At 35.6% G+C, this 26,071-nt stretch overlaps 1 protein-coding gene and 1 long non-coding RNA gene across 7 annotated transcripts in view; one reads left to right on the top strand and one right to left on the bottom strand.

Annotated features, from left to right (window-relative positions):
• Positions 1-13,815, top strand: part of unc-5 — a 706,638-nt gene extending 692,823 nt beyond the window's left edge. For all 5 annotated transcript variants that reach the window (XM_074184449.1, XM_074184448.1, XM_074184450.1 and 2 more), the window contains 2 exons: positions 10,346-10,606; positions 11,403-13,815. In XM_074184449.1, the coding sequence (XP_074040550.1) occupies positions 10,346-10,606; positions 11,403-12,832 (1,691 nt within the window). In that variant the 3' untranslated portion in view covers positions 12,833-13,815. The remainder of the gene's footprint in view (positions 1-10,345; positions 10,607-11,402) is intronic.
• Positions 1-26,071, bottom strand: part of LOC141486454 (uncharacterized) — a 427,453-nt gene that overhangs the window by 42,867 nt on the left and 358,515 nt on the right. The window lies entirely within an intron of this gene.

The raw sequence follows: 26,071 nt of genomic DNA, 5'->3' as shown, positions 1-26,071 counted from the left end.
AAATGCCTAGAATTTTACGTCGTCACTAATGAACTTTCAAAATGAAAAACATGTGTGCGGCAGTTAAAATAAAAAAGTGGAGCGGTAAAAAATATATTTTATTATAATGGGAGGTTTCGGATTATGTACGTCAATTACGAGGTTGACTGTTTTTAGTGTGGATGCGGATTTATATGAGAATGGAACTTTTGTCAGGTGTCTTTATGGTGTCACACCAAACTTTATGGTATATATTGATTAATGATGATATCAGTATATGAAATATAAAAATATTCCAAGAGATTTTACGACGAAATGTCACTAGGTGGTTAATGGTGGACCATTTATATACGCATACCGTCCAACTGTCTAATTACAAAAGTTATTGTTAGATAAATGGATAAATAGAAAATAAAAAAATATAGCTTAATATAAAAATACAACTATTGAACAAATAATAATTAATCATTGGTAATAAAAAGTATACAGAACCCAGGATTGAACCCTGTTATATAATATATTTCATTACTGTTCTATGTACTATCGAAATCAACTTTTTCATGTGTTATTTATGAGAATTTTAAAATATCTGAAAAAATATTTTGTTCCAAGCCAGAACTCATCAGGTTTGTTGGTGGCTCGGAAGTAAATTTGTCCAGTAGATATGCTACTGAAATTCAGCTGATGACTTTTCTACTAATAGTAATATCTCCACTCAGTACTACTTCTATGTGACACGAAATGATAAGAATTATTAATGTATGGATAGTATAAACACCAATTATAGAAATTTTTAATACTCTTTTAAACTAAATAATGGTTGTAATACTAATACTAGTATTTGTATTGCTATCGTTACCATTCAATATTTTTCGATAGAAATTAACTAAATATTATTTTTTATTTTTTCATGAGGTTTTCTAAGTTTTCATCTGTTTAAAAAAATCTGTTTACAATCTGTTCACAATCTGTCTAAAATCATAATCAAGTCTAAAATTTACTGCAAAATATAATCGTCTGCAGCCGCTGTGTACGTACGAGAACTAGGATTATGAAATTTGTTAATTTATTTTACAAACTATCAATAAAGTTATTCCAAATAGGAAAATTTTTGTGGATTTTTTTGAATATACATTTTCCGATGTGTAGAATTCGAACTATGTAAAAAAAATTAAAATATTTATGCATTTAACAAACGTTCAAATTAATCTATGTGATTTATTTTTTATCAATTGGTAATGAAGATATTCATTATTATTATTTTGGAGGTAGTATATGCGCTGGACAGGCCTCTTTCCCCCAAAGCCCCGATACATTCGGGCGGGCATGCCGGCATTATCAACCAATGAACACTCCCCACACCGTGGGATCATTGGGTCCGAGAATCGTGTGCCCTGAGCAAGCGCAGTGAGCCAAGACTGACAGCCTTCTGCATCTGTCCGGCTAAGATTTCTGCCTTAGTGCGGCAAGCCGGTATGATTTTAAGATTCGAGAGTAGAGAGAGTATAATTCCACCAAGGACTCTAATAATCAGTACAACCATCTTGACAGAGTGATCTGAATAGGGTCTGCGGAGTTCGAAGAGAAAATCTCGATATTTTATCCGTTTTTCCTCTTCTTTTCGGACGATATTCGTCTCCCCAGGAGCTGAAAACTCCACGACAAATATCGTCTTGATCTGATGGTCGAGAAGGACCACATTATGCTTATTAGCTTGTTTGAGCCTGAGGATGGGAAACGAATAGTTCCAATAAATTCGTTATTATTATTACTATTATTATTATTAATCTCTAGTTGGTGGAATTATTACACCTAACTGATCTGCTATTGTTGACCATCGATTCACCTTTCACTAAGAAAATTTAATTTTAAGTGAAGAACAAAAATACTTGTTAACTGTCATCAAAACAACCCTTAATTGAAAACATTTCTGATCGAAATAATATTGTGTCTTCAAATGAAATTGATAATTTTGTTCAATTTTCCCGAATACTCATCAAAAATTCATTTCAAGACTATGATTAGTATTTATCTTTTGTAAATTGTGAATTATATCACAACATGAAAATAATGCTAGAGCGTTATAGAAAGTTTTTGGCTCAATACGTATTTTCATAAGGTATACTATTTATGAAGGATAATTTTCCTATTATTTTTCGGAAAGTAATGAATGTATCTAATATAAAATCGTGGAATTTGACATAATGAATCAACAAAAATGTACTATACCCAAATTTCACCCAAACAAGTTTACATCATAGAAGTAACATTTCAACGTCAAAATATTGTGAAGAATATAACGTTACAATATGCTAAGACTGAATAAAACATAAAAAGAAACCAATTAGAAAGTTTTCGTAAGAAAAAAATATTAATTATTATTGCCACATAAAAATTTGTCAAATATTATATTGCAACAAAAAAATCTAAATCTGCAAGTATTTTTGGAATATATCAGCAAAGTTGCGTAATACTTACCGAAATTTATAGATTTATACGTTTTTTTTCATAAAAACTGAGGATAAAGTCAAAATTTTTGGCTGGATGATGAATTTCAAAGTTATCAAGTAGAAAAGTTTCGAAATTGTCTCAAAATAAATTCAAATTACCATATTCGTTATTATTAAACACGAAAGATGATCTCTCTCCTCATTTATTAAACAGATCAGATGTTGTCTACTATTCATTTTCTTAATAGCGTCATCAATTCTTGTAGAAGTCGTTCATTTTCCTCAGACAGTCAACCGGTAACGCGGCACTTTTCCTCCTTTCATGCTTTTCTAACCAAATTGATAGCTCGAAAAACAGAAAAAGAAAAAAAAAGAAACGAAACTAATGTGGGAGGCCGGCAACGTGAAAGACTGTCTGAAGTTACAATTTAGACAAGCCAGAAGATAAACGATGTTTTTAAATCGTTGATTTCACGGGTCGCGCTCTTTTACTTAACAACTGTTCACGTGTTTCAAAAACGTCACCGAATATTTAAATTGGGATAGGCATGTGCGTTCACTTTCAAATTACCCGAACGAAAATTAAACACGAATAACAAGAAAATAAAATACCAATAACTCGTTTGTATTTCTTCGAAATGTTTGGTGAGGTGTATGAAAGAACATTCAAAATAAGCGATCCGAAATTATAATCTCTGAATCATTTGAAAATTTGTCAACTGAAATTTTTTTCAATGACAACTGAAAATAATCTGATTTCAATGTCTACTTTCGAAATGTTCTGGGGACATTTAGTTCCATACCAAGATTAATAACGAAATGAATCGACACACTTGTACGTTAGTAAAAGAAAATGAATATTTTGAAATGAAACCTACACAATAGATTTTGGTAAAAATACCTGCTGGAAAACAATAACTTACCCTACTTATACTACGCTGGATAGTGAATTATGATGATGAATGTTGTTGAATTCTTTTTTTTGGTGGAGTTCTCATTTTCTACATCATTGATACAGGTTGTGTAAAAGCTTTCAGTGACTACCTATACGACTTATAATTGGTACATTTGGATTAATATGTGTGATTGATGACTTGTTTATTTTGTGGTATTTCATAATCACTTCAATAAAATGATTAAAAACACTTTTGTCTAATTGCCACTAGTTGAATTTATTTATATTACCGGTTTCGGGTTTAACCCCATTATCGAGTATAAAGTTTAATAATAATTCAGGCAGAACTCTTTTCAATGCAAACCCCAAACGAGATAGAATCAACAAATCAGGTATATATAGAACAGATTTTGGCGAATGCTCTGTAGTATATACAGGCCGAACCGGTAGAAATTTTGACGCGAGGCTCCGAGAACACGTCTGTTTGGAAAAAAAATTTACAATGAACGAACATTTTCAAGAATCAATACACAAGATAAGTAAAATCGTACATACCTATACGTAATAAAGGGAAAACAATGAAAGCGCACATAAAGATGGTCTACTTGGTAATGCGATTCAAAAGATCTGTGAAATTATAAAAAATCTGCTAAATTTTCATAAAAGATACACATACAGTGATTAGAATTCAGACAATTCAGACAAAAAAACAATAATACATACCAACGATTGCAATAATTTGAATGACGCATGCAATAGAATGATATTCCAAAAAAATATATTCAATTACCTATTTACAGTTATATACGACTGATAAATTTCCCTATTACGAAAATTGTCCTTGTTCTATTCCTCCATATCTTTCTAAAGAATTTGCTTCCTGAGTCCATCTGAAAATTTAGTCAGCAATAATTGAAATAATCCAGATGCAGTAAAATTAAATTAATTACCATTATAACCTATCTTCACGGTACATCTCTCGCTATAAATATGGTCAGTGGTTATTAACAGTCGTATGTGTTCTCACGCTGACTTTGATTACTTAATTTAATATCTTCTGATATTTCACCCGAATGGTAGTTTCGAAGTTGATTGCACCAATCAAATCAAGGAATTCATAGATATATTAATGATATTAATGACCAATTGGAACTGATTTTATTGCCTTTGATTGAACACTTCGTTATGAACCTTATGAAATTTATTGCTTTCCTTCGATATCTTCTGAATTTATTCAAGAAACATTTCATGGTGAAATTTTTACTGAACAGTTTACAAAACCGTAACAATTTTTTCTGGATACAATTTTCTTCAATTCCATCACATATCAATTGATGGATACCTATAGCCGTTACTTCGTGGTAGGAGATCATCATGAAAAATGAGAAATGAAAGTTTCTATGTTTTTTTACCACTTTTATTTGTAACATTAGTTATACATAAAAGTGTCAAAAAACAAAGAAAGTTTTATTTTTCATTTTTCATTTATCACATATCTTCGAAATCATCCCATCCTTGTCCCATGGACCCATCCTACAGGCTGTCATATTGCTAAGTAACAAAGTTTTCCTTGCAAAAATGAAAAATGGAAATTTATCGTTAAAATTTTGAGGTCTTATGGTATCCACTTCGAAAAAACTACGCTATCATAGAAGTGTAGGCATAACATTCTCAAAATCGAGTAATTTTACTGAAACAATGAAAATGAAAAGAAAATCTAGAAAAAATGTGGGGTGCAAAAACTGAAAAACAATCCTGATGCTTCTGCTTCAGCCAAACATTCGCTTGCCCATCACTTCAATTTCCAGAATAATCAAAAACTATCAAATGTATCAATACTCAACCTAAGAATTTAATCGATTTACAATCGTTTGAATATCAGACTTTCTTATTATTAACTTCGGCTTTACCCAAATTGTATCTTTTTCACCCACTATTCCTCGAAACTTTTCCGTAACCTTTTGTGCTGTGACCGATCCCCAACAATTTCCCGCTCGGAATTAAGATCATCTCCATGTCGAACGCCAGAAAGGAAGTACAACAATAAATAAAGATAGCAATTAGCTAGCATAACGCATCGTCATTAATATCAAGGGCGAAGAGATCCATTGTGATGAATGGAGTTTGAATGCGATAAGTCATCCTGAAGAAGAATAATTCATCATGCTAAGGAAAGGATGATATTTCTCTTTGCGCTCCTCCGACGTCTCCTAATGGGGATGGGGGTGTGTTCTTCGAAATGTAAAGATGACGAGTCGGTTTCGAAGCAGTTTTTGTGATGGGGTGGTAGGAGTTTCGGTCGAATTTCAATTACTAATGATGTGGGCTACTCTTTGTGAAGCCGGAACGGTTGAATTCCATTCGGGCCAATAAAAATGTCATTCACAACTGTACTCAGTCAAGGTTATTTTAGAAACATATAATTAGTTGTACTCCTAATTGAAATTTTACCATATACTTATATGTTTATATCTGGTTAGTACTACGAATTACGCAGAAGCTGACGAAGCTTCTGTGATTTCTTCATATGTATATATTTTTCTTTATATTCAATTCCCAATGAAAATTGTTATCATTTTAAATAATCATACAGCTTATTTTAAATACAACATGGTTTATGTTATAGTACTTTATCTACCATGTTGGCTGTGATCAACAAAATTGCTTTCATCTTGGTGATGAGGTTATATCCATCCGGGACTTCATTGAAGGAATCACTGGTGTCATTTATCACAACTTATGTTGTTCTTATCACTTGTTTTCGTTTCAAGGTTTCACATTCTCTGCATTTCAATTTGAAGATTTCCATATTTCAGATAATTCTCAGCTTATTTCTAACTTAGGTTCTAAGTCCGATGAAATTGTTGAATCTATTACCGAATTTTCATTTTCGAGAACCATTTCTAGTTCATTTTCATTCATTTCTATGTGACTCATGTTATGTGCTGGTGAGTTCTGTAAGCCAAGGGAAGCTCTGTCAATCTTGGAGTGGATTATTCTATGTTCCAAACTGGCTCGGGTTTTCACTTACTAAATAAAGTTATGGGTTTCGTTAGGAAACTGAATCTATTTAGTCAAGTATGAATATATGCGAGCCACATTAAACCCTCGCGGATTGCAGTACTCACTTTGCACCTAATCTACCAACCCTGCCCAGCAGCGTCTTGAGCCAATTCTGGATTTCATGATTTTGGCTTTTAGGTAGTGAGTAGTTGGCTGCAATAACTTTTCTCCGACATGCAGTTTTTGATGCTCCAGTTTTTTGTTAGTATTTATTATAGACATTTTTTTCGAAGTGCCAATGACTTTTTCTTCCCAATTCATAATTTGCTGATTTCTGATTGATGTTGATAAGTTTTTTATGTTTCAAGGTGATTGACATTGTTTCATGATGAATTTCACTAGTTCGGACTTCCATTGTCTACTATATAAAATGATTTGAAATCCCTGGAACAACTAAAAAAGAAGAATTAAAAATGAATAGCTGAAAATAACAATTATATTAAGCAAACTAAACCTGAAATGAAATAATAGTGAAATAAAATACAAGTAAAATAGAACAATTGAACAAGAATAAATAAAAATAAAGAAATGAAAAAAGAAAATAAAAATGAAAAGTTGAGAGATTCCAAGTCACGTTAGTTCACGACGTTTCGATTGTTAGTATCTACAATCGTCTTCGGGTGATGACTGGACTGATTCCTCCGAGAGATGACTATTTATAGGTCGTTCGAGTACTTTCACTTATCTCCACTTTCCATTTTCCGCTTCACTGGTTCCGTGGAAGATGACCGTTTGGCGGGAGTTGGCCATTTTTTGCTTGATAATGGGTTTCCATATGTTGCGAATTTCTAAGCTGGCTTGGCTGAATACGTTGTTGCACAACATGTGAGCGGCTTCCTTGAATTTTCTCCTAAACCAATGTTCCTCTCTGTGCAAGATCTCAGCTGGGACCACTCGATGTTGTGTTGATGAGTCCAAACATGGTCTGCTGTTCCTGATTTGCTGGTTTCCCCTCGCTGTGTGTTTTTCTTGTGTTCGGCAATGCGAACATTCAATGGCCTCTTAGTTTCACCAATATAGAATTTTCCGCACTTACAGGGTATCCGGTAAATGCAATTCTTGGAATCGCAGTCCGCGTTTGGTGGCCTGGTTTTCGTGAGGCTGCTACAGATAGTGTTGCCGGATCTGAAACAGGTTCTGATGTTGTACTTGGAACCAATTTTTCTTATCCTCTCCGATAATCCTCTGATGTAGGGAAGTGCAAGCACTGGTTGTGACGACTTCTCTTCCTTGTGAGGCTCCTGCTGTCTTTTAGCCAAGGTCTTTTCTACCAGAGCTTTGGAGTAGCCATTCCGTTGAAGATCATTTTTGAAGATGTCTAGTTCCTTCTCGAGACCTTCCTTCGTGTTACAGAGCCCGAAAGCACGGTCTAATAAAGTCTTGTGATTCCTCTTTTAGTTGATTGATGGTGGTTGGATTCGTGGTTCAGATACTGTCCCGTATGAGTGGGTTTTCGGTATACAGATGTTTCCCACTTAGTGTCGGTCCCCTTCACCAAGACTTTATTAGACCGTGCTTTCGGGCTCTGTAACACGAAGGGAGGTCTCGAGAAGGAACTAGACATCATCAAAAATGATCTTCAACGGAATGGCTACTCCAAAGCGATGGTAGAAAAGACCTTGGCTGAAAGACAGCAGGAGCCTCGCAAGGAAGAGAAGCCTTCAACCAGTGCTTGCACTTCCCTACATCAGAGGATTATCGGAGAGGATAAGAAGAATTGGTTCCAAGTACAACATCAGAACCTGTTTCAGATCCGGCAACACTATCCGTAGCAGCCTCACGAAAACCAGGCCACCAAACGCGGACTGCGATTCCAAGAATTGCATTTACCGGATACCCTGTGAGTGCGAAAAATCCTATATTGGTGAAACTAAGAGGCCATTGAATGTTCGCATTGCCGAACGCAAGAAAAACACACAGCGAGGGGAAACCAGCAAATCAGGAATAGCAGACCATGTTTGGACTCATCGAGTGGTCCCAAGCTGAGATCTTGCACAGAGAGGAACATTGGTTTAGGAGAAAATTCAAGGAAGCCGCTTACATGTTGTGCAACAACGTATTCAGCTAAGGCAGTTTAGAAATTCGCAACATATGGAAACCCATTATCAAGCGAAAAATGGCCAACGTCCGCCAAACGGTCATCTCCCACGGAACCAGTGAAGCGGAAAATGGAAAGCGGGGATAAGTGAAAGTACTCGAACGACCTATAAATAATCATCTCTCGGAGGAATCAGTCCAGTCATCACCCGAAGACGATTGTAGATACTAACAATCGAAATGTCGTGAACTTACGTGACTTGGAATCTCTCAACTTTTTATTTTTATTTTCTGTTTTCATTTCTTCATTTTTATTTATTTTTGTTCAATTGTTCTATTTTACTTGTATTTAATTCACTATTATTTCATTTCAGGTTTATTTTGCTTAATATAATTGTTATTTTCAGCTATTCATTTTCAATTATTCTTTTTTAGTTGTTCCAGGGATTTCAAATCATTTTATATAGTAGAGAATGGAAGTCCGAACTAGTGAAATTCAAGTTTTTTATGTGTTTCACATAGTTTTGTCCGAAAATTCGGAATTCCATGTCCCTGTTCCAATTTGCGGTGGTTTGGATAGTTGTTCCTGATTCTTGGTCAGTCATTCTATCCCAATTCATTATTTTAACATGTTTATATCCATTCTATTTCAGAGTTGTGTTCAGTGTCTTTTTTCCCCACATTCTTCAGAGTATATTTCTATTTCTCTATTCTGTGATATAATCGTCGGTGATATTTGTTTTCACAATCTATTGTTGTGAAATTAAATGATGTTCAATGCTATTTTTTGTTGAATCCATCTGATTTGTCTCTCAGACTAATGATTTTCTGTCCCAAACAAATCACTTTATTTTCAAAACTCATGTTTGAGTGAATATAAATTCTCGAATCAGTCGTTTTGTTAAATGTTCACATCTGAAATAAATGAATTTCCCATGTGCTTCTATCTGGGTTTCCCTCGAAACCGTTATTGAATCGGCTGTGTAAACGTTCAGGTTCTAATATTTGTTTCCCTTTTGTTTGACTTTCATCTTCCTAACGTTTTCGCCGTTCTACTCGCCGAAAAAAGGTCAATCGGTTGGAATTTGATTCGATGCGTGACCTACATGGAAAAAATCATAAAACGGCATTATCTTTTCGGCGGAGATGTTGAATACAAATGAGATATATTGAATAAGCGCAGGTTTTTCAGATACAATCTGGGGAGTACGGAAAAATCCTCTGATTTAAATATATCGAAGGGAGATGAATACGAACCAGGCATTCCAAGATATTACTTTGTTTCACTAGATTTTCAATAATGAATTTTCATTAAATACGATTAACAGAAAATCTTGGTTCACAAATAACAATTATTATCCTTTATTGAAAAAGAATATTCTTAGGAGGAATTCTTAGAAGGAATTCGTATGTAGATCATTCGTAATTCCAGGTACAAACCAGAAAAAAATCCGTCGAAATGAAAGCTTTCACATAAACATTGAATTACATGAGGGAAAAATATTCACATAATGATATAAAACGTCACTTACATGTAACACTATCATCCTCAAAGGTGTACTTCGAAGTTTCGGGACAAGATACTTGTCTTATGACTTCATCAGCACCATTTTGGATAATATTACATGACATTACGACGTTATACTTCTGAAATCGACAAATATATTATTGTAGTTAATCTCGAATAATATTGCTTCTACTTTTTTTGAAAGAATCCTTGAAAATGAAATCATTTTAATATTTATTTGTTGAAAAATATTCATTCCAGAATAATCACCAGCACATTATAATGTCAAATAACTTTGACATTCTAGTTTCGCCAAACATATTTGCCTCATCAACAGATGACGATTTTCAAGGAATAAATTACCTTGATGATTATTGTATATTATATGTTTAATTCTACTTTTCCATTTTTCAGACTATCACCCCGAGTTTTTTCCTGACCCCGACAAGAAGTCACTCTCTCTTCAACCGGACCTCACTCAGACAATCCCCCCGTGCTACGAGTACCCCTACACCACCCCCTCGGCGACGTCAGTCACTCGCTCTGTCTCCGAACATCACTATGACGTCCCTCATCTAACTTCAGGCAGCGATATCCAGATGTCGCCGGCGACGAGTTCTACGCTAGAGTCCTCTAGCGGCAAGAGAAGTCAACTGAGCGGATTCACGAATAACTGTAAGTGCTTGCAGTTTTATTTCCGATCGATAAAGGGAAATGTGGATTGAGTTACAGATTTCTCTAGGGGTGGGTTGAAATATCTTCCACATCAGTTAGTTATTCGAGAGATGGCACCCATAATATTTTTTATATGAAATGGAACTACCATTATTATAAAACTTTTTAACTTCTATGAAAAAATGTTTTGAAATTAAATAAACTAATAACAAGTAATGACACATTTTTTATCATTACCAGTGTTTCTTTAAATGTCATATAGTTGCAATCAATTGTTTCACTAATCAACATAGCTTATTTAATGAAAATCATAAACAGCACTACTGCTTTTTCATTTTTTCTCACTAGCTACTTTTTCATTATGATTTTCTTGGTTATTTGCTCACCTTCCTGCTATTTTACATATCTACATCACTTTTTCAAAATCTTACCTATTTTTAGTATTTTCTTTCACAATATTGATATTTTATTCCATTTTCTATCTTTCTATTTACTATTCCAACTCTGAATTCACATCTATATCTAGCTTTGTCGTTTGTGTCTCAGATTATGTTTCTTTCTTAGTTAATTGATGGTTTCAAAGAAAAGTTTTTCGAATCATGACTAAATTTGGTATATTTCACTTCTGTTAGACTGGTCACTTCTCCTTTTCAATCATGTATACCCTTCACTCATTTTCTCATATCTGATTAACTTTGAAATGGATGTATGAAAACCAGACTGGCTCAAGTGACAAAAAAGTTGATACTAGAAAATATTTTTTGTCTCATCATTCAACTCATCCTTATTTTTTCAGCCGACTCCACCTACGAAGTAGCAACAGACACCGTCACCCTACCGATCGCCACCCTCCCTGCAGCCTACGCAGTTAGTCCCACCACCAACGGCAACTACACAAGCGCTACCCTCTCCCACGTCGGAGGCTTCTTAAACTTACCCGAATCCGGAGTCAGTCTCCTGATACCAGAAGGAGCCCTATCTCGCTCTCGGAAACAAGAACTATTCTTGTCGATACTCAACGAGGACTGCTTCAGGCCCAAACTAGCCGAAGGCTTGACCCAACTCAGCCCGGTGGTCTCATGCGGACCCAACATCTCTCTCAACAAGGCCGTCGTGCTGAAGGTGCCCCACTGTGCGGAAGTCACCAGGAATAACTGGTCCATCTCCGTGCTCCAGAGCGACTGCAGCGACTCGCAGTGGCAAAGCGCCGTCACCCTAGGCCAGGAAACAATAAACACGGCGGTGTTCTGTCAACTCGATAAAACCTCGGCCTACTTGGTGACCGACTGCCTCGCCAGGTTCGTCATTGTCGGCCGATCTTCGAACGGGGGAGCCATCAAGAGACTGAAACTGGCGATATTCGCCCCCAAACTTTGCTTTCAATCCTCGGGCGACTACAGCGTGAGGGTATACGTCCTTGAGGATACCGACAGCTCCATGGAGACCGTCTTCGGCCAGGAAAAGCGCTTGGGAGGCTACCTCCTGGACGAACCGCGAACCATCACCTTCCAGGACGGCAACAGCAACCTCTGCCTGGCTCTGGACACTATCGGAGAAGGATGGAGAGCCAAGCCTTCGACAAACTACCAAGAGATACCGTTCAGACACCTATGGCAGGCTAACAGCAACAGCCTGCACTGTTCTTTCACGTTGGAGAATATCGAAGCCAACAGAAACCTCAATTTTAAGCTCAGGGTGAACCAGAAGGGTTTCGACTACATTCAGGTATTTGACATCTGCTGTAGAGATGACGGATCTGATCTAACTGAGAAAACCAGCTCGGGAAAGTTCAACCACAACGAATTTGTGCCAAAGCTAGGGGAATCCAGCAAGTCAATCGACAGCAGAAAATCCCAAGTCGAATATGCAAAGAGTGCCAAGAAATTAGACACCAAAAACCTGATTGTCACAGACAGAGGGGTATCAACTTGCGATGACTTCAATTTCAGACTGGGGAAGCAGCTAAGAAAGCAGCTGTGTCAATGTTTGGACCCCCCTACGCAGAGGGGTAACGACTGGAGGATGCTAGCGCACGCGTTGGCTGTTGACAGATACATTAATTTCTTTGCAACAAAACCTTCACCTACGGACTGCATCCTGGACCTGTGGGAGGCCAGAAATAGGGATAGCAACGCCTTAACGCAACTCAAGCAGATTTTCTCCGATATGGAGAGGTTCGATGCTGTGAATATTTTAGATAATTCTTTGGGGCCTAACTGGTTGTAACTTTTCTCAGTGTATATAATATTGACGAAATACTTAATGAAAGAAACAAGATTCAACTATGTGGACCAAGAAAGTATAAGTGTTTGGATTTGCCAAATTTATATTTTGTTGGTCCGGCATATTGATGCCCTGCTTTATTTAAAATCGCTTTACGAATTTATATTTATGTATAAATAGAGTTATTTTTATGGTAAGTTGTTATATCGTGAAGTATTGTCTTTGGCGAAAGGATATTCTAGGACCAAGTTCCAAAATTTGTGCAATTTTTGTAGCCAATGAGGTATTTTGAAGGGTACAATTTTGTTGATGGAAATATTTTATGTCCTGAAAGTTGTTTTATTTTGATTAAGTTTCAGATATGCTCTATTCAAATAAAAACAGGGTGAGAGTATTCAAAATTACTGTTGAACATTGTTTTGTTATGACGTTTTGAAAAATCTGACTCTTCAGAATCCTTCATTGTCATTTCCCCATTTCACTTGTATTTACGAAATATTCAACGGATACTTTCAACAAGATACATTTTCAATAATTATTTATCGTGCTTCTGTTGATAATATTCGTTCACTTGTTATAGGGCACCAGATAATCGAGAATTCATTAACGACAATTTCTCAAGTTAAATAAAATGTCTATTCGAAAAAAAAAGTAACAGAATTGTATGTAGTTATTCAACGAGAATAAAAATCCCCTGAATGTGTACTTTAGTTGTTTCAAGAGGCCGATGCTAACTGGTAACTTGATTTTTGGTATGTATTCATACTATGAGAACAATTTCGAAACGAAAATATATGATGTAGAGTTTTATACAAGAATAAAAAATCAAAAGTAGTTTTCTAGATGATATTTTAGAAATGTTTTGTACAAATTGAATGATATTCATGTAACTAGATTCAGTTCCACGTTGATATGTACTATGTAATCTAGAAATTATACGATAACAATGTATATATATATGGTCAATATATTGACGATTTTTTTAATTTTTGGCTTTTATTTTTGATCCAATCCTGACCATAATTAATTGGGTAAACAATACCCGAAATATTGGTGCTGTTCATAACTTCTTCAAATTCCTATTTCAATTTCCTAGTTCCCATTTTCTGAATATTAAAGAAAGAAATTGAAATGCAATGAAATGCGTAATTGTGATATACATAACACAATGCAGAAATATCTCTTAGAAAATATACAATTAGTTCTCCGGAAGAAATGCAAAAAAGAAACATTGAACTGATTAATTTTGAAGATCTTTGTAGGGTAATGAAGGTGTGCCTGGAATAGATACCAGATACATTCGTGAAAATACACATTTGGACAGTGTTATAGGCGATCTTTCTACGAAAGAGTATTCATTTGTAATAATAAATCCCCAAATTGAAACAGCTCTTTTGTCTCCCAACTTCTCCGCCACAATATAGGCAGCAGGGGATTCACGATAACATAATGATTTGCCCTTATGAAATTTCCATAGGAAAAACTTGAACTAGTCTCATAAATAAAAGAAAGAAGCGTCCGACGGTTGTTTGTTGTAAATCGAAGCTTCAACATCATAAGAATTCTATAAGGAACTATAATCGCAAATTATCCATTTGATGATCAGAAATTGTCAGTTGGAAACTTATTGGAAATGATAACAGAGAAATATTCTTGGCAAGCAGTCTTGGCCTTGGTGATCATCATTTACTCTCGGTTATTTGAATCAATGGTTGTTCAACTTCATATTTTCATGTTTTTTTTTTCAAAATAATAAACTTTTCATTTAGAAATTTGTTTTTGATCAGTCGTTATTCTTATTACTAACGTTCATGGAGTTTTTTCAGGTATCTCTTTTGGTTTCAAAATGTTTGTACGACTATAAAGTTATAGAAATGAAAAAAATCACAAAGAAAACAATATATAGAGAGGTTAATGTACCGGCATACCATTTTTAACATAAATTTTAATTTGAATTCCTACTTCAGAAGTTGTTTCATCAGGTAGTATGTACTTCAATTCAACTTCATACTACTTTCTTTTTCCTAAAGTACACTAATCATTTTAACTGCACTGAATTATTAAATCAGTTGAAAATAATCAATTCAAATATTTTAGGTAAGATCAGTAATACATATTCATTAATAACGGAATATAATAACCATATGGCTGGGATTAAATCAAATAAGCGAATGAATATCATTGCATACTGTCATCGATGACATGAGTAGATTCAACTCATTCGTGACATGACATCGTAATTCCGAAATATTAAATGTCCGTCATGACTATCATCCTCAATTTTACCTTTTTCATGTAATATATTGTGTAAAAATCCTGTGAATGATTTCTGTTCCAATTCCATTAGGCATGTTTGAAGTACAAATGGAATAAAAGTAGTTGTTTCAAAGTAGTAGTTTCGAGAGGTAGAGTTTGTGTCTGAAAGTTACCTTTTTGCATGATCTGAATATTTGAGTCATTTGCTTTCTTCCTTTGGAAGATTCCTACATTTTTTGTATAAAGATGGAGAAGTAGAAAGCCAAAACATTTCTCTCCTAAATGATAATCCTACTAGTGATACTGGTACTGATGCCAATAATGAATCGTCAAATTACCCAAAGAAATTACCTGATTTTTGCCAGGACCCAACATTTTCAAAAAGTCAGCATTTTCAAATTTTAAAGTTTTAAAGTTCCTTGTCGATTAATGTAAAGTGTTCGATACCTGCTCTTTCACTTCTCAGAACTCAATTCGAGAAAATTGTTCATTTCAACTTCAAAAGCCACAAAGGAGTGAATAAGTAGCTTGATACATGTAGCAACGAATTATTTTAGAAGCACTCCAGAACTTGCGCATAATTACTGTATTTCTATACTCCCAACTATGTGATGATGAAAAAAAGGTAATAGTCTTCTGCCAAAATAATTCGGTATAAAATGTACGAGTAGCTATTGGCGCCAATTCAAAATAGTTCATCATAGCGAATGATCAGATTTGATGAGGGGTTAAGTAAAGACCGAGTTTAATATTCAATTGTTGGCAATCATGATTTCCGTCATAACTCTCAATGTGTCTATAAAAAATAATGCCAAGATTTTTACCATATCGTGATTTCGATTAGCCGGTAGTGATTCGAAATAAATTTTGTTAGAAAATGATCAGGAAGAACTACTACTACTACTACCCAGGATCGTGGGTAGTGAGAGGGTAGTGGCAACACTGAACACTTGAACCACCGTATAGAAGTAAACACTGTTTACTTCTGTACGGTGCTTGAACTAATATTCTTGGTTTCTAGTTTCTACCATCCATAAATATGATCTTATATGACCATTGTTTGATCCTGACATCTATATGTGAAGGTAGTAACTTCTTAGTTCATCATAAAACTAGAAGGTATCTGCATGAAAATTCAAATTTCCAACAAAGTGGAAGTCAATAATAATTTCAATGCTTTGTCATCTAGTGACCAGATCCTGCATTATAATTCCACTAGTTGGAATTAGGAAAAAAGTAGACGATGATATAAAAATGAATAATTTCTTCTAAAAACAGAGTTACTTTTGAGAATTGTATGCATAAAAACTACATATTTTTGTAAACGTCGATATATTGAAAAGGATTTGATTGTTATCTCTTTGTGCCACGCATAGATGTCGACAGCATTCCAAATAAGGCAGATCAATAATTACGGAGCTGAGTTGTTTGATTTGGAGAAGAATAAGAAATCAATACCATAATATCATAAAAGTTTTCTGTAAAATACAATTTTCCCTTTATAGTGGATGACGCTAGAGTTCCCTCAGGTTTGATTTTCAACAACGAAAAAATATAGAAAACTATCACTGTTCCCAAACACTAGATCTGAAACACTCTTCCCTAGGGGCGTTTCAAGTGTAGAAATTATCGGAAAATTTTATCGTGAAATTTCCGTTAATTTAAACAATAATAATGATAATAATAATAATAATAATTCGTTTCCCACCCTCAGGCTCATACAAGCTAATAAGTCTGATGAGTCCTTCTGGATCACCAGACCAAAACGATATTTGTCGTGGAGTTTTCAGCTCCTGGCGGGACGAATATCGTCAGAAAAGAGGAGGAAAAACGGATAAAATATCGAGATTTTCTCTTCGAACTCCGCAGACTCTATTCAGATCACACTGTCAAGATGGCTGTTCTGATTATTGGAGTCCTTGGTGGAATGATGTCCTCTCTACTCTCGAATCTTAAAATCAAACCGGCTTGCCGCACTAAGGCAGAAATCTTGGCCGCACAGATGCAGAAGGCTGTCATTCTTGGCTCACTGCGCTTGCTCGGGGCACATGATTCTCGGACCCAATGATCACTTACCCCACGGTGTGGGGGAGTGTTCATTGGTTGATAATGCTGGCGCGCCCTCCCGAATGTATCGGGGCTTCGGGGGATAGGGCCTGACCAGCGGGGGATATGGCCTGAACCGCACCATAGTTATAAGATATTGAGGAATTGATATGTGTAAGAAGTAAATGAATACAAAAGTCAATACTTTTTCGATAGTTTTCAACTGCATATAGACTTGTGCACATTGCCAATTGCACAAACCAATTTACTGCAGAGTGCAACAGACTGTTGGTTGACACCAGGAGTCACAGCATTCTGGAAATGACCTTTGACTTTATGCTTCCAACTGTCACCTACGAACTGCCTTATAAAGTGTGTTCCCGAGTAGAGAGGACTGGATCAAAAACACCTTCCGGTTCTGGTGCAGGTGTTTTCAGTCGCAGTTTGAAAACAGAGATATCAACATGTCTAGGAACCTATGTGACTGTATTTCAAGCGGAAATTTACGCTATTGAATTGTGTGCGGAGATATTGGATGGATCCAACCTCATACACAGGACAGTCAAGCGGCGTTGGAAGCTCTTGGCTGCAACCGAACAACGTCTAAATTGATAGCAAATTGGCAAAAACAACTCTCCTCGATAGGAAAACTTAACAAATTGTATCTGGTCTGGATTCCTGGCCATACTGGTCTGAAAGGCAATGAGGCTGCTGACTCCCTTGCAAAGGAAGGTGCTACAAGCAGCTTCATCAGACCAGAACCTGTCATTGGCATCGCTTTAGACTTTGCCAAACAAAGATTGAACATCTGGATGGCAAGAAGTTTTATAGACTTCTGGCAGAATCTTCCAGGATTGGCTCACTCCAAGACGTTTATTCAACCTTCGAAGCCTGATACCAAACATTTGTTGGACTACAGCAGGGATGAACTACGATGTCTAACAGGCCTTCTAACAAGCCACTATCATTTGAATGATCATATGCAGACTCACGACTCACGATCGGAAGGTCGTGTGTTCGTTCCCGCCTCGACCAGATATTTTTCTCGAGAGAATTTATCTGGTTGAAGCTGGAATGATTCTGCAACCGTGTCAGGAATCACACGTTAAAAGGTAAGACCTCGTTAGTCCTCAGCTCGCACAAGTTTCTCAACTCCTGAGAGTTGTCGTTCGTATGGGGACGACAGATGATTAACGGAAAAACAGATTTTAAACAGATTTAAACAGATCTCTTATTGAGTTCACATTATATAACCATAACCAATTATGACCAAAATTTTCGATGAAGGTATTTTCAAAAACCAATTTCAATTTGATAACTTTCAATTGGATTTCACATTGATATACTTACGTAAAAGCATTACCAATACAAAATTGAACCTTCTGATATGCTTCTTAAGAACACCAAAACGTTGAATTCAGAAAAAATTAAATATGTTCCTTGTCAGTGGAGTCCAATCGGGGATCTGGGTGGATCCTTTGTTTCTGATTCATCTATATACCATCTACTCCATCCATATATACCATCTACTACCATATATCGCAGTAGAGGATGTACCTGAATGATGTATTTCATCAGTTCGGACTTCCATTGTGTAAAATAATATAAATTGATTTGATAACCCTGGAATTCAGAACTGATGAAATACACCACGAAACATTGTCAACCACCTTCAAACAAATACCTGAATGATGTTGTCATTGCTTGCAATAACTTGCTTGAGAGTTGTCGTTCGTATGGGGGCGGCAGCTGATTAACGGAAAAACAGATTTTAAACAGATTTTAAAACAGAGACTTGGACTGTCGGAACACTGTATGTGTCGCCTCTGTTTGGAAAATGATGAAACAGCAGATCACATACTTTGTGCCTGCCCCGCTGGGGACGGAATCAGGTTTTTAGAGTTTGGCAGAGCCGTACTCTTACCATCTGACCTGAAAGACCACTCACCATACAAACTAATCGGCTTCATTGCGAACCTGGGTTTATTTGGTCGAGTGTGAATAGGTGTGAGCTACAGTAAACCCTCACGGGTTTCAGTGGTGGATCAAGTAGACCCACTCACTTTGAACGTAACCTAATCTATATTTACAGGTGTACCAGTACTACCATCATTGTATAATAATTAACAGTGATATACGTTTCAATCGTCCATCATCTGACGGATTATTTTCTATTTCTCGTGAAAAGACAAAATTTTAATTTTTTAAAATAAATTGAGATGTTGTATTTCATTGGATATTTCGGCATGAAAAATTGGGCTGAGGAATGCGTTGGCATCTTTGAGCAATTGTTGTATCCACTTTCAGTATGACTGTAGTTTTAGTTTTATATTTTGCATTGTAGCTGTGTTCTATTTGTTTCAGTGTTGAATCCTGGTGTTTTGTGAAAGTAAAGTTGTTTCATGTCAAAAGGATTGCGCTCACTATACAGCAATTCAGATAATGTTATCAAAGACAGGCCAAACCTCAGTCAAAACATTGTAAATCTGTTTTTCCCCAAACAGCTGAAGCCGTCTTATAAACGACATACCTTAATACTCGAAACTTCTGTGAGCTGAGGATCACCAACGTATTATTTTCTAAAGTGCAATTCCTAGCACGATTCGAACAGTACGCAATACAAATCCAAAATCCTACAGTTGGATTGGTACCAACCTTCCCATAGCAGTTGACTGAATGAGTATGTGAGTAAAACGAATCACTCATGCTAACCAATCGGCTAGCCACCAACGATAATAGGCCTGAGGCCTACTGAAACGTAATAAGGGTTGCCTTTTATATTTCGTCATTAGAGAACAAAAATAAATATTAATCATCGAAAATCACTTTATTGTTTTTCAAAATATTCCACATGAAGATCTATACACTTTTGCATGCGTTTGAACCAATTGTCGAACCAATAACAGTTATTAATAACTTTGCTAAAATATTTGAAAATATCTTGAAAAATAGACTAGTTGATTATTGTAACATAAATGGGATCCTCTCCAAATCTCAATATGGATTCAGAGAAAATTTATCGACTGAAGGAGCAGTTTTTGAATTGGCAAATAATGTGTTCAATAGTTTTCAGGATCAGGCAAAATGCATCTCTGTATTTTTTGACTTAGCCAAGGCATTCGACACCGTCAATCATGATATCCTCTTTCAGCGGTTACAGGACATTGGAGTTAGAGGAATGCCTCTCGAAATTTTCAAAGATTACTTATCTAACAGAATTCAGATAGTTAAAATTAATGATTCATATAGTAATCCGCTACACGTGAGCATGGGCGTACCTCAGGGAACAGTATTAGGCCCTATTTTATTTTTGCTTTATGTAAACAATATTTTTAATATCAGCAATTTTGAAGGAAAACTATTATCCTACGCCGATGATACTGCGGTAGTATTTGTGGGACGAACTTGGAATGAAACATATGAAAACGCAAACGAAGGAATGAAATCGATATATATTGAGTCTTAACATAGATAAAACTAAATTTATAACTTTCACTTCAACAAAAAAAGATCAACCTGACGAAAACTTCATTAAGATTCACAAATTTACGTGTACAGAAAACCAAAACTGTGGATGTTCCCGAATATATAAAACAAATTCTATCAGATATTTAGGTGTCATGATCAACCAATTTCTACGCTGGAATGATCACATAGATCACATAGTGAAAAAACTCCGCAAACTGATTCGGAAATTTTACCAACTAAGAAGTATCCTAAGTAGAGATGTCATACTGACGGTGTACGGTGCCTTGGTGGAGTCGATGATAAGATACTGCATCTTAGTATGGGGTGGCTTATTCAAAACATCACTACATAATCTTGATGTTATACAAAATACATTGATCAAAATCGCATTGAAAAAGGATAGTAGATATTCTACAGAGTTACTTTATGAACAAAGTGGTTTGTTCAAAGTCAGAAAATTATACGCTCATCAATGTTTATTATGGATTTGTAGGAACCCCATTAACAGCATTTCACATAAATATAATACGCGAATGACCTCCAACCAAGCAATTACCATACCACGCTGTAGATTGACTCATAACCAGAAATTTGTGATATATTTTGGCCCGAAATTATACAATAAGCTACCACTCCATTTGATGAATATTAATAATTATCATAAATTAAAGAAGGAACTGAAAGTTTTCATCAGAAATCATTATGATCAATTGTAGGATATCTTTGAAAATGTTTAAGCTAAATTACCTGCTCTCTCTTTCTCTCTTCATATTTTCTCACTATAGCCAACATTCTCTAACTGCGGTTTTTAACCTAGTGAGGTGGATAGTATTATGTAACCAAACGACCTATTTTAGTTTTTTCTTTTTTTGTATTTATTTTATTATACATTATATAACACACCTTATGACCTTATGTCAATCTGTAGCCACGACACAAGCCTAGCTTAGGTGGCTACAGATTGTGTAATATATGGTTATATGATAAGACATTTGAATTGTAAATCGTAATTGAATTGAATTGTAAATCGCACGGAAAACAAATAATGTAACTGAATAATTGATTGACATGAAAATTGAATAAAAATAACCTCCCACAATAAAAAATAACCTCCCACTTTTGCCACTCTGATTGAGGTATCTCCAAAATATGCATTCTGAATGCAGCAACCGCTTCTTCAGGTGTCGAAAAACGTTGACCTCTAGATTGTTTTTTACGTGCGGGAATAAAAAGAAGTAATTCGGTGCCAAGTAAGTACTATACGGCGGATGACTCATCAAATCGTTGTTTTGGGTGCTCAAAAATGCAGTTGTTTGAGCCGATGTGTGAGAACTCGCATTGTCGTGGTGAAGAGTGATCCATCTTCGGCGGTTGGTTTTCCTGATTTCTTGGAAGACAACTGGCCAACAAATGATTGTGTACCACTCAGAATTGACTGTTCAGCGTCGTTCTAGTAGTACGGTTGCGACATGTCCAGTTTTTCCGAAAAAACAGGCGACCATTTGCTTGGAAGTGCTTCGTGCGCGAACAACTTCTGTTGGATTTGGCTCATCTTGAAACACCCATACAGTCAACTGCTGTTTACTTTCGAGCTCATACGCAGGAATTCAAGATTAATCACCTGTCACGATGTCATAGACGTGTTTCGAAGCACCGCTATCTTATATTTTGATCATTTCCTTCGACCAATCGACACGAGACTTTTTTTGAGCGATTGACAAATTGTGTGGGATCCAACGCGAACAAATTTTTTTGACACTCAAATGTTTATGCAATATTGAATGTATGCTGGTCCCACTGATGCCTAATCTGATCATACCATACCATCGATAAACACTGGTCCTTGATGGAGCTTCATCGACAAAAATTGAATTAAGTTCATCCATGCACTGTTGCTGAGTTAATCCACGTCGAAAGTTTACGATTTAATTCCATTTTTGGGCCGAGATGAATCTTTTAAGTTACTGTAAACAACACAACAACACTCTATCGTAAAGTTGGACAAAAATGTCCAACTTTACGATAGAGTTGTCAGTTGCCAGATTGCAACACTAGGGCTGCCAAATCCCGAAACATAAAAGTCAACCCTCGTGTGTATAACACATTAACTTGGATTTTTTTTCGAACTCTTTGAAACAGTTTCTACAAGATACTGTAGAACGTGAACATCGGAATAGTATTTCACGTGCAATAATTGTCATTGTCTCCCACCTTGGCGAGGGCACATCTCGTCACCGCCTAGCTACAGCTCTGCTCTTTCAATTGAAATAATTGTAATTTTTTTATAATACTGTCAAAACTAGTTTTTTCATATGGATCATTGTACGAAGTGTACCTAAGGAATATATTATTCACAATTTTTAGTAGTTATCATTTCTCACTCGAATAATATATTCTGTTGTTTATGATTATTACTCGAAGCTCAAAATCAAAAATTGACACAAAAAAGTGTTGGAACGTTTCCATTCGATTTCTTTTTCAAGTAATCTGTTGAAAATTTGAAACCGTGTAAAGATCCTTCACTACAAAGAATATTTAGAATTAGTTTAAACCCTGTCCACATTTCATATGCAAGTCTTTGGAACTAACATTCGAACGTCTATCCCAGGCACTTCATTCACGCCCTGAAAACAATCTACCAATAAAATTTTTCGAAAATTATATCTTCTGAAATCGAATACATCACCAGCGATGAGTGCACCGTTCTACGCTAACAACCGATAAAACACGGACCGGAACATAATAAAGACGCCGAAATTGCTTTTATGAAATTGAAGATTACTTTTAGAGTGTCACAATAATATCTAAGCGGGCGACGTTATAGAGATATATCTGTCGCACGGGTGGCCCGAGGCCAACTTTGCCAATATGACAGCTCGTAAAATAAGTGACTGTCCATCTAGGACGTAATAGAATTGAGATGGCCACCTTTGATGGGAAATCGTCGAGGGAATACGGGAAATGGTCAATATCAGGAGTATCGCCAGAGCAGATAGCTCTAAAACGGGCAGAAAAATTGTAAAAAAAATCATTCCAATTCAATATTCATTTTAAAAGTGACGTCTTGAAACAAAACCTTACCACTTCAAAGACTGTTCAGACGGGATATCACAATTTAAAATCATCTTTGTTATTCGTGAATTGAGTCTTCTGTTTGTGGAAATTGACTAATGATTATCATTGATAATATACATAACATGTATGAATCATTTACAATGAGAGACTCATATGTAAAAATGAAAGTGAATATAACTTTTTTCAACAAGTCATAACAAGAAAAAGGAATCGGAATTCAATTTAACTTAAGACAACTCGAAATCATTCACCTCGTAAAGAGATCCATTCAATAAAATATTCTTCAGTAATTTTTGTTATAAATCCAGTTGTTATCTTTAAATTTAGTTACCAGTTTATTGAAAAGTTTTATTCGCAAGTAATTAATTCTGTCACTTGCTAATTGACGTTAGGGAATCAGTGGGTTGAATCTATTTCGCGTGGTATGATTATGATTATTTTCAGGTTTCGGATAGTTGATGATATTTTTCCATCATAACATCATGTCACTCAGAGGATTTCAAATTTATTATAAATTTGCCAAAAACTTTTACTCTTCAAAAAAAGTTCTACATCATCTCAAGAATAGATAACACACATCAAAATGGAAGTGAAAACTTTCATCATATAGCTGGAGTTAACGATGCAAAAGTATACAGGATCATTCTACTTGAGAAATTTGTTCAGATTGAAAGCTTTCACTCGAATACGTAGCTTTCAAAAAAAAGTATTCACTTTGATATCCAATATATCGATTTTTCTTCACGTTGGATCGAAAGGACTAAATAAATCCGAGACAACACATGAGTTATTTAATTTTTCGACGAATAAAAACTATTTTTATTATAAAAGTAGTTTGGAAACTAGAAGGCTATGAATTCTGACTGATGAATACTTACAAAACAAACACATTTTTGAATTCACCCCAATTTATTGTCAATACCTAAAGCATTTTTTTCTTACATAACTAATTCATTATAACATTAAAAACAACAGTACAAAAATAACATTTCAAAACGCTCAAAGGTGCGAACTTGTTTCCTCCTTTTCATAAAAGAGGATGTATGCATCTCCACTCACAAGCGATTTTGGTGAAATTGGTGACACGTGTGAATCATTGTATTCGTGCCACGTGCCAGTATAAGGATGTCTGCAGAATGCTGTATAATGTCAGCTGTAGGTAGATCCAGTGTGATTCGGAAGTGCATATAGATTATAACGACAAGGAGTCACATTTTTCTGCTGTATAATTGTTCATGTCTAATCCATCTGGAGGAAATTCGATGGCTACATTTAACTTGCCTCTAAGTCTTTCTGTTTGAGAAAATCTTTCAAAATGAATGACTAAAATACGGGGAAACTCATGGGTCGATAGAGACTTTGTGCATTTTCTTCTTTCTTTGCAACTTGAACACGTCGGTTTTTCATGTCCATCCAAAATTTCCTCTCTTGTGAAGAAATCCAAGCACTGTGATAAATTCAATTGACCAGTTCTTTGTGGTATGGGGAGTGACAAATCCCAGAAAGGTTCGAAGGTTACAAATGAGTCTCCACAATTGTGCACTTCATCGTGGATTTAAATCGACCAACTAAATTATCTACAATCTTAGAGTTATATGTACTCAAATAAATCAGCCATTACTCTTGCGCTTTTTCGCTGTCGCTCAATTTTTCGTTAATCTCCGTTAAGGTCGGTTTAGGTTTCTCAATAATTCTATTAACGTCATCATGTAAGCCTTCTAAAAGATAACGAAGGAACTCATGGGCGTCTTGATGCGCATAACCCATGAATCGAGGGGCAAAACTCTAAATCTGACTTTTTAAGGAGACTGTGTTGACTGTTCTATCAGATGAATCTTCTGACCACAATTCCTTGATAACTTCTGCGAAAGTTTTGACTAAAGCACCCTCCGTATTAGAACTATTAGTATTGATATCTTTCATGTACTCATCCTTTTCCAAATATTCCAGTAACCATCTCGTATTTGACAAACATTGGATTGCACTGTTCATGAAACAGGTGTTGCCAATATTTTTCAACCCATTAAGCTCAAGGGTTCTGACTGAGGAATGTCTCACTGATTCAATTGTGTTGTAGGTGTTGGTGATACATTCGCCACCGCTGTTTTCATTCCAGTAATCATGGATGTAATGATTCTTCCCATTATTGGACAAACGGAATGAGGAATTTAAAGTCAAATTTCTTGAAATTTAATCAGAAATGCTCATGGTGGTTTTTTCGAATTTGTGAAAGAAAGATAATTGCAGAACTTGTTTATTTTCCTCTGCATCTTCTGAGACAATTGGGAAATGATCAATCTGCTTACTCCATTTTGCGTTGTTCATAGGAGATTTTGATTTGATTTGTGGGTTCAGGAATATTTCATCTAATTTTTGAGTAGACGGAAGAGTACCCAA

Source organism: Leptinotarsa decemlineata, unplaced genomic scaffold, assembly GCF_025532065.1.
Source record: "Leptinotarsa decemlineata unplaced genomic scaffold, Ldec_3_MD MMD2_tig00026354_RagTag_RagTag, whole genome shotgun sequence".
Classification (NCBI taxonomy): Eukaryota; Metazoa; Arthropoda; class Insecta; order Coleoptera; family Chrysomelidae; genus Leptinotarsa; species Leptinotarsa decemlineata.
This window is presented reverse-complemented; position numbering and strand designations above follow the sequence as displayed.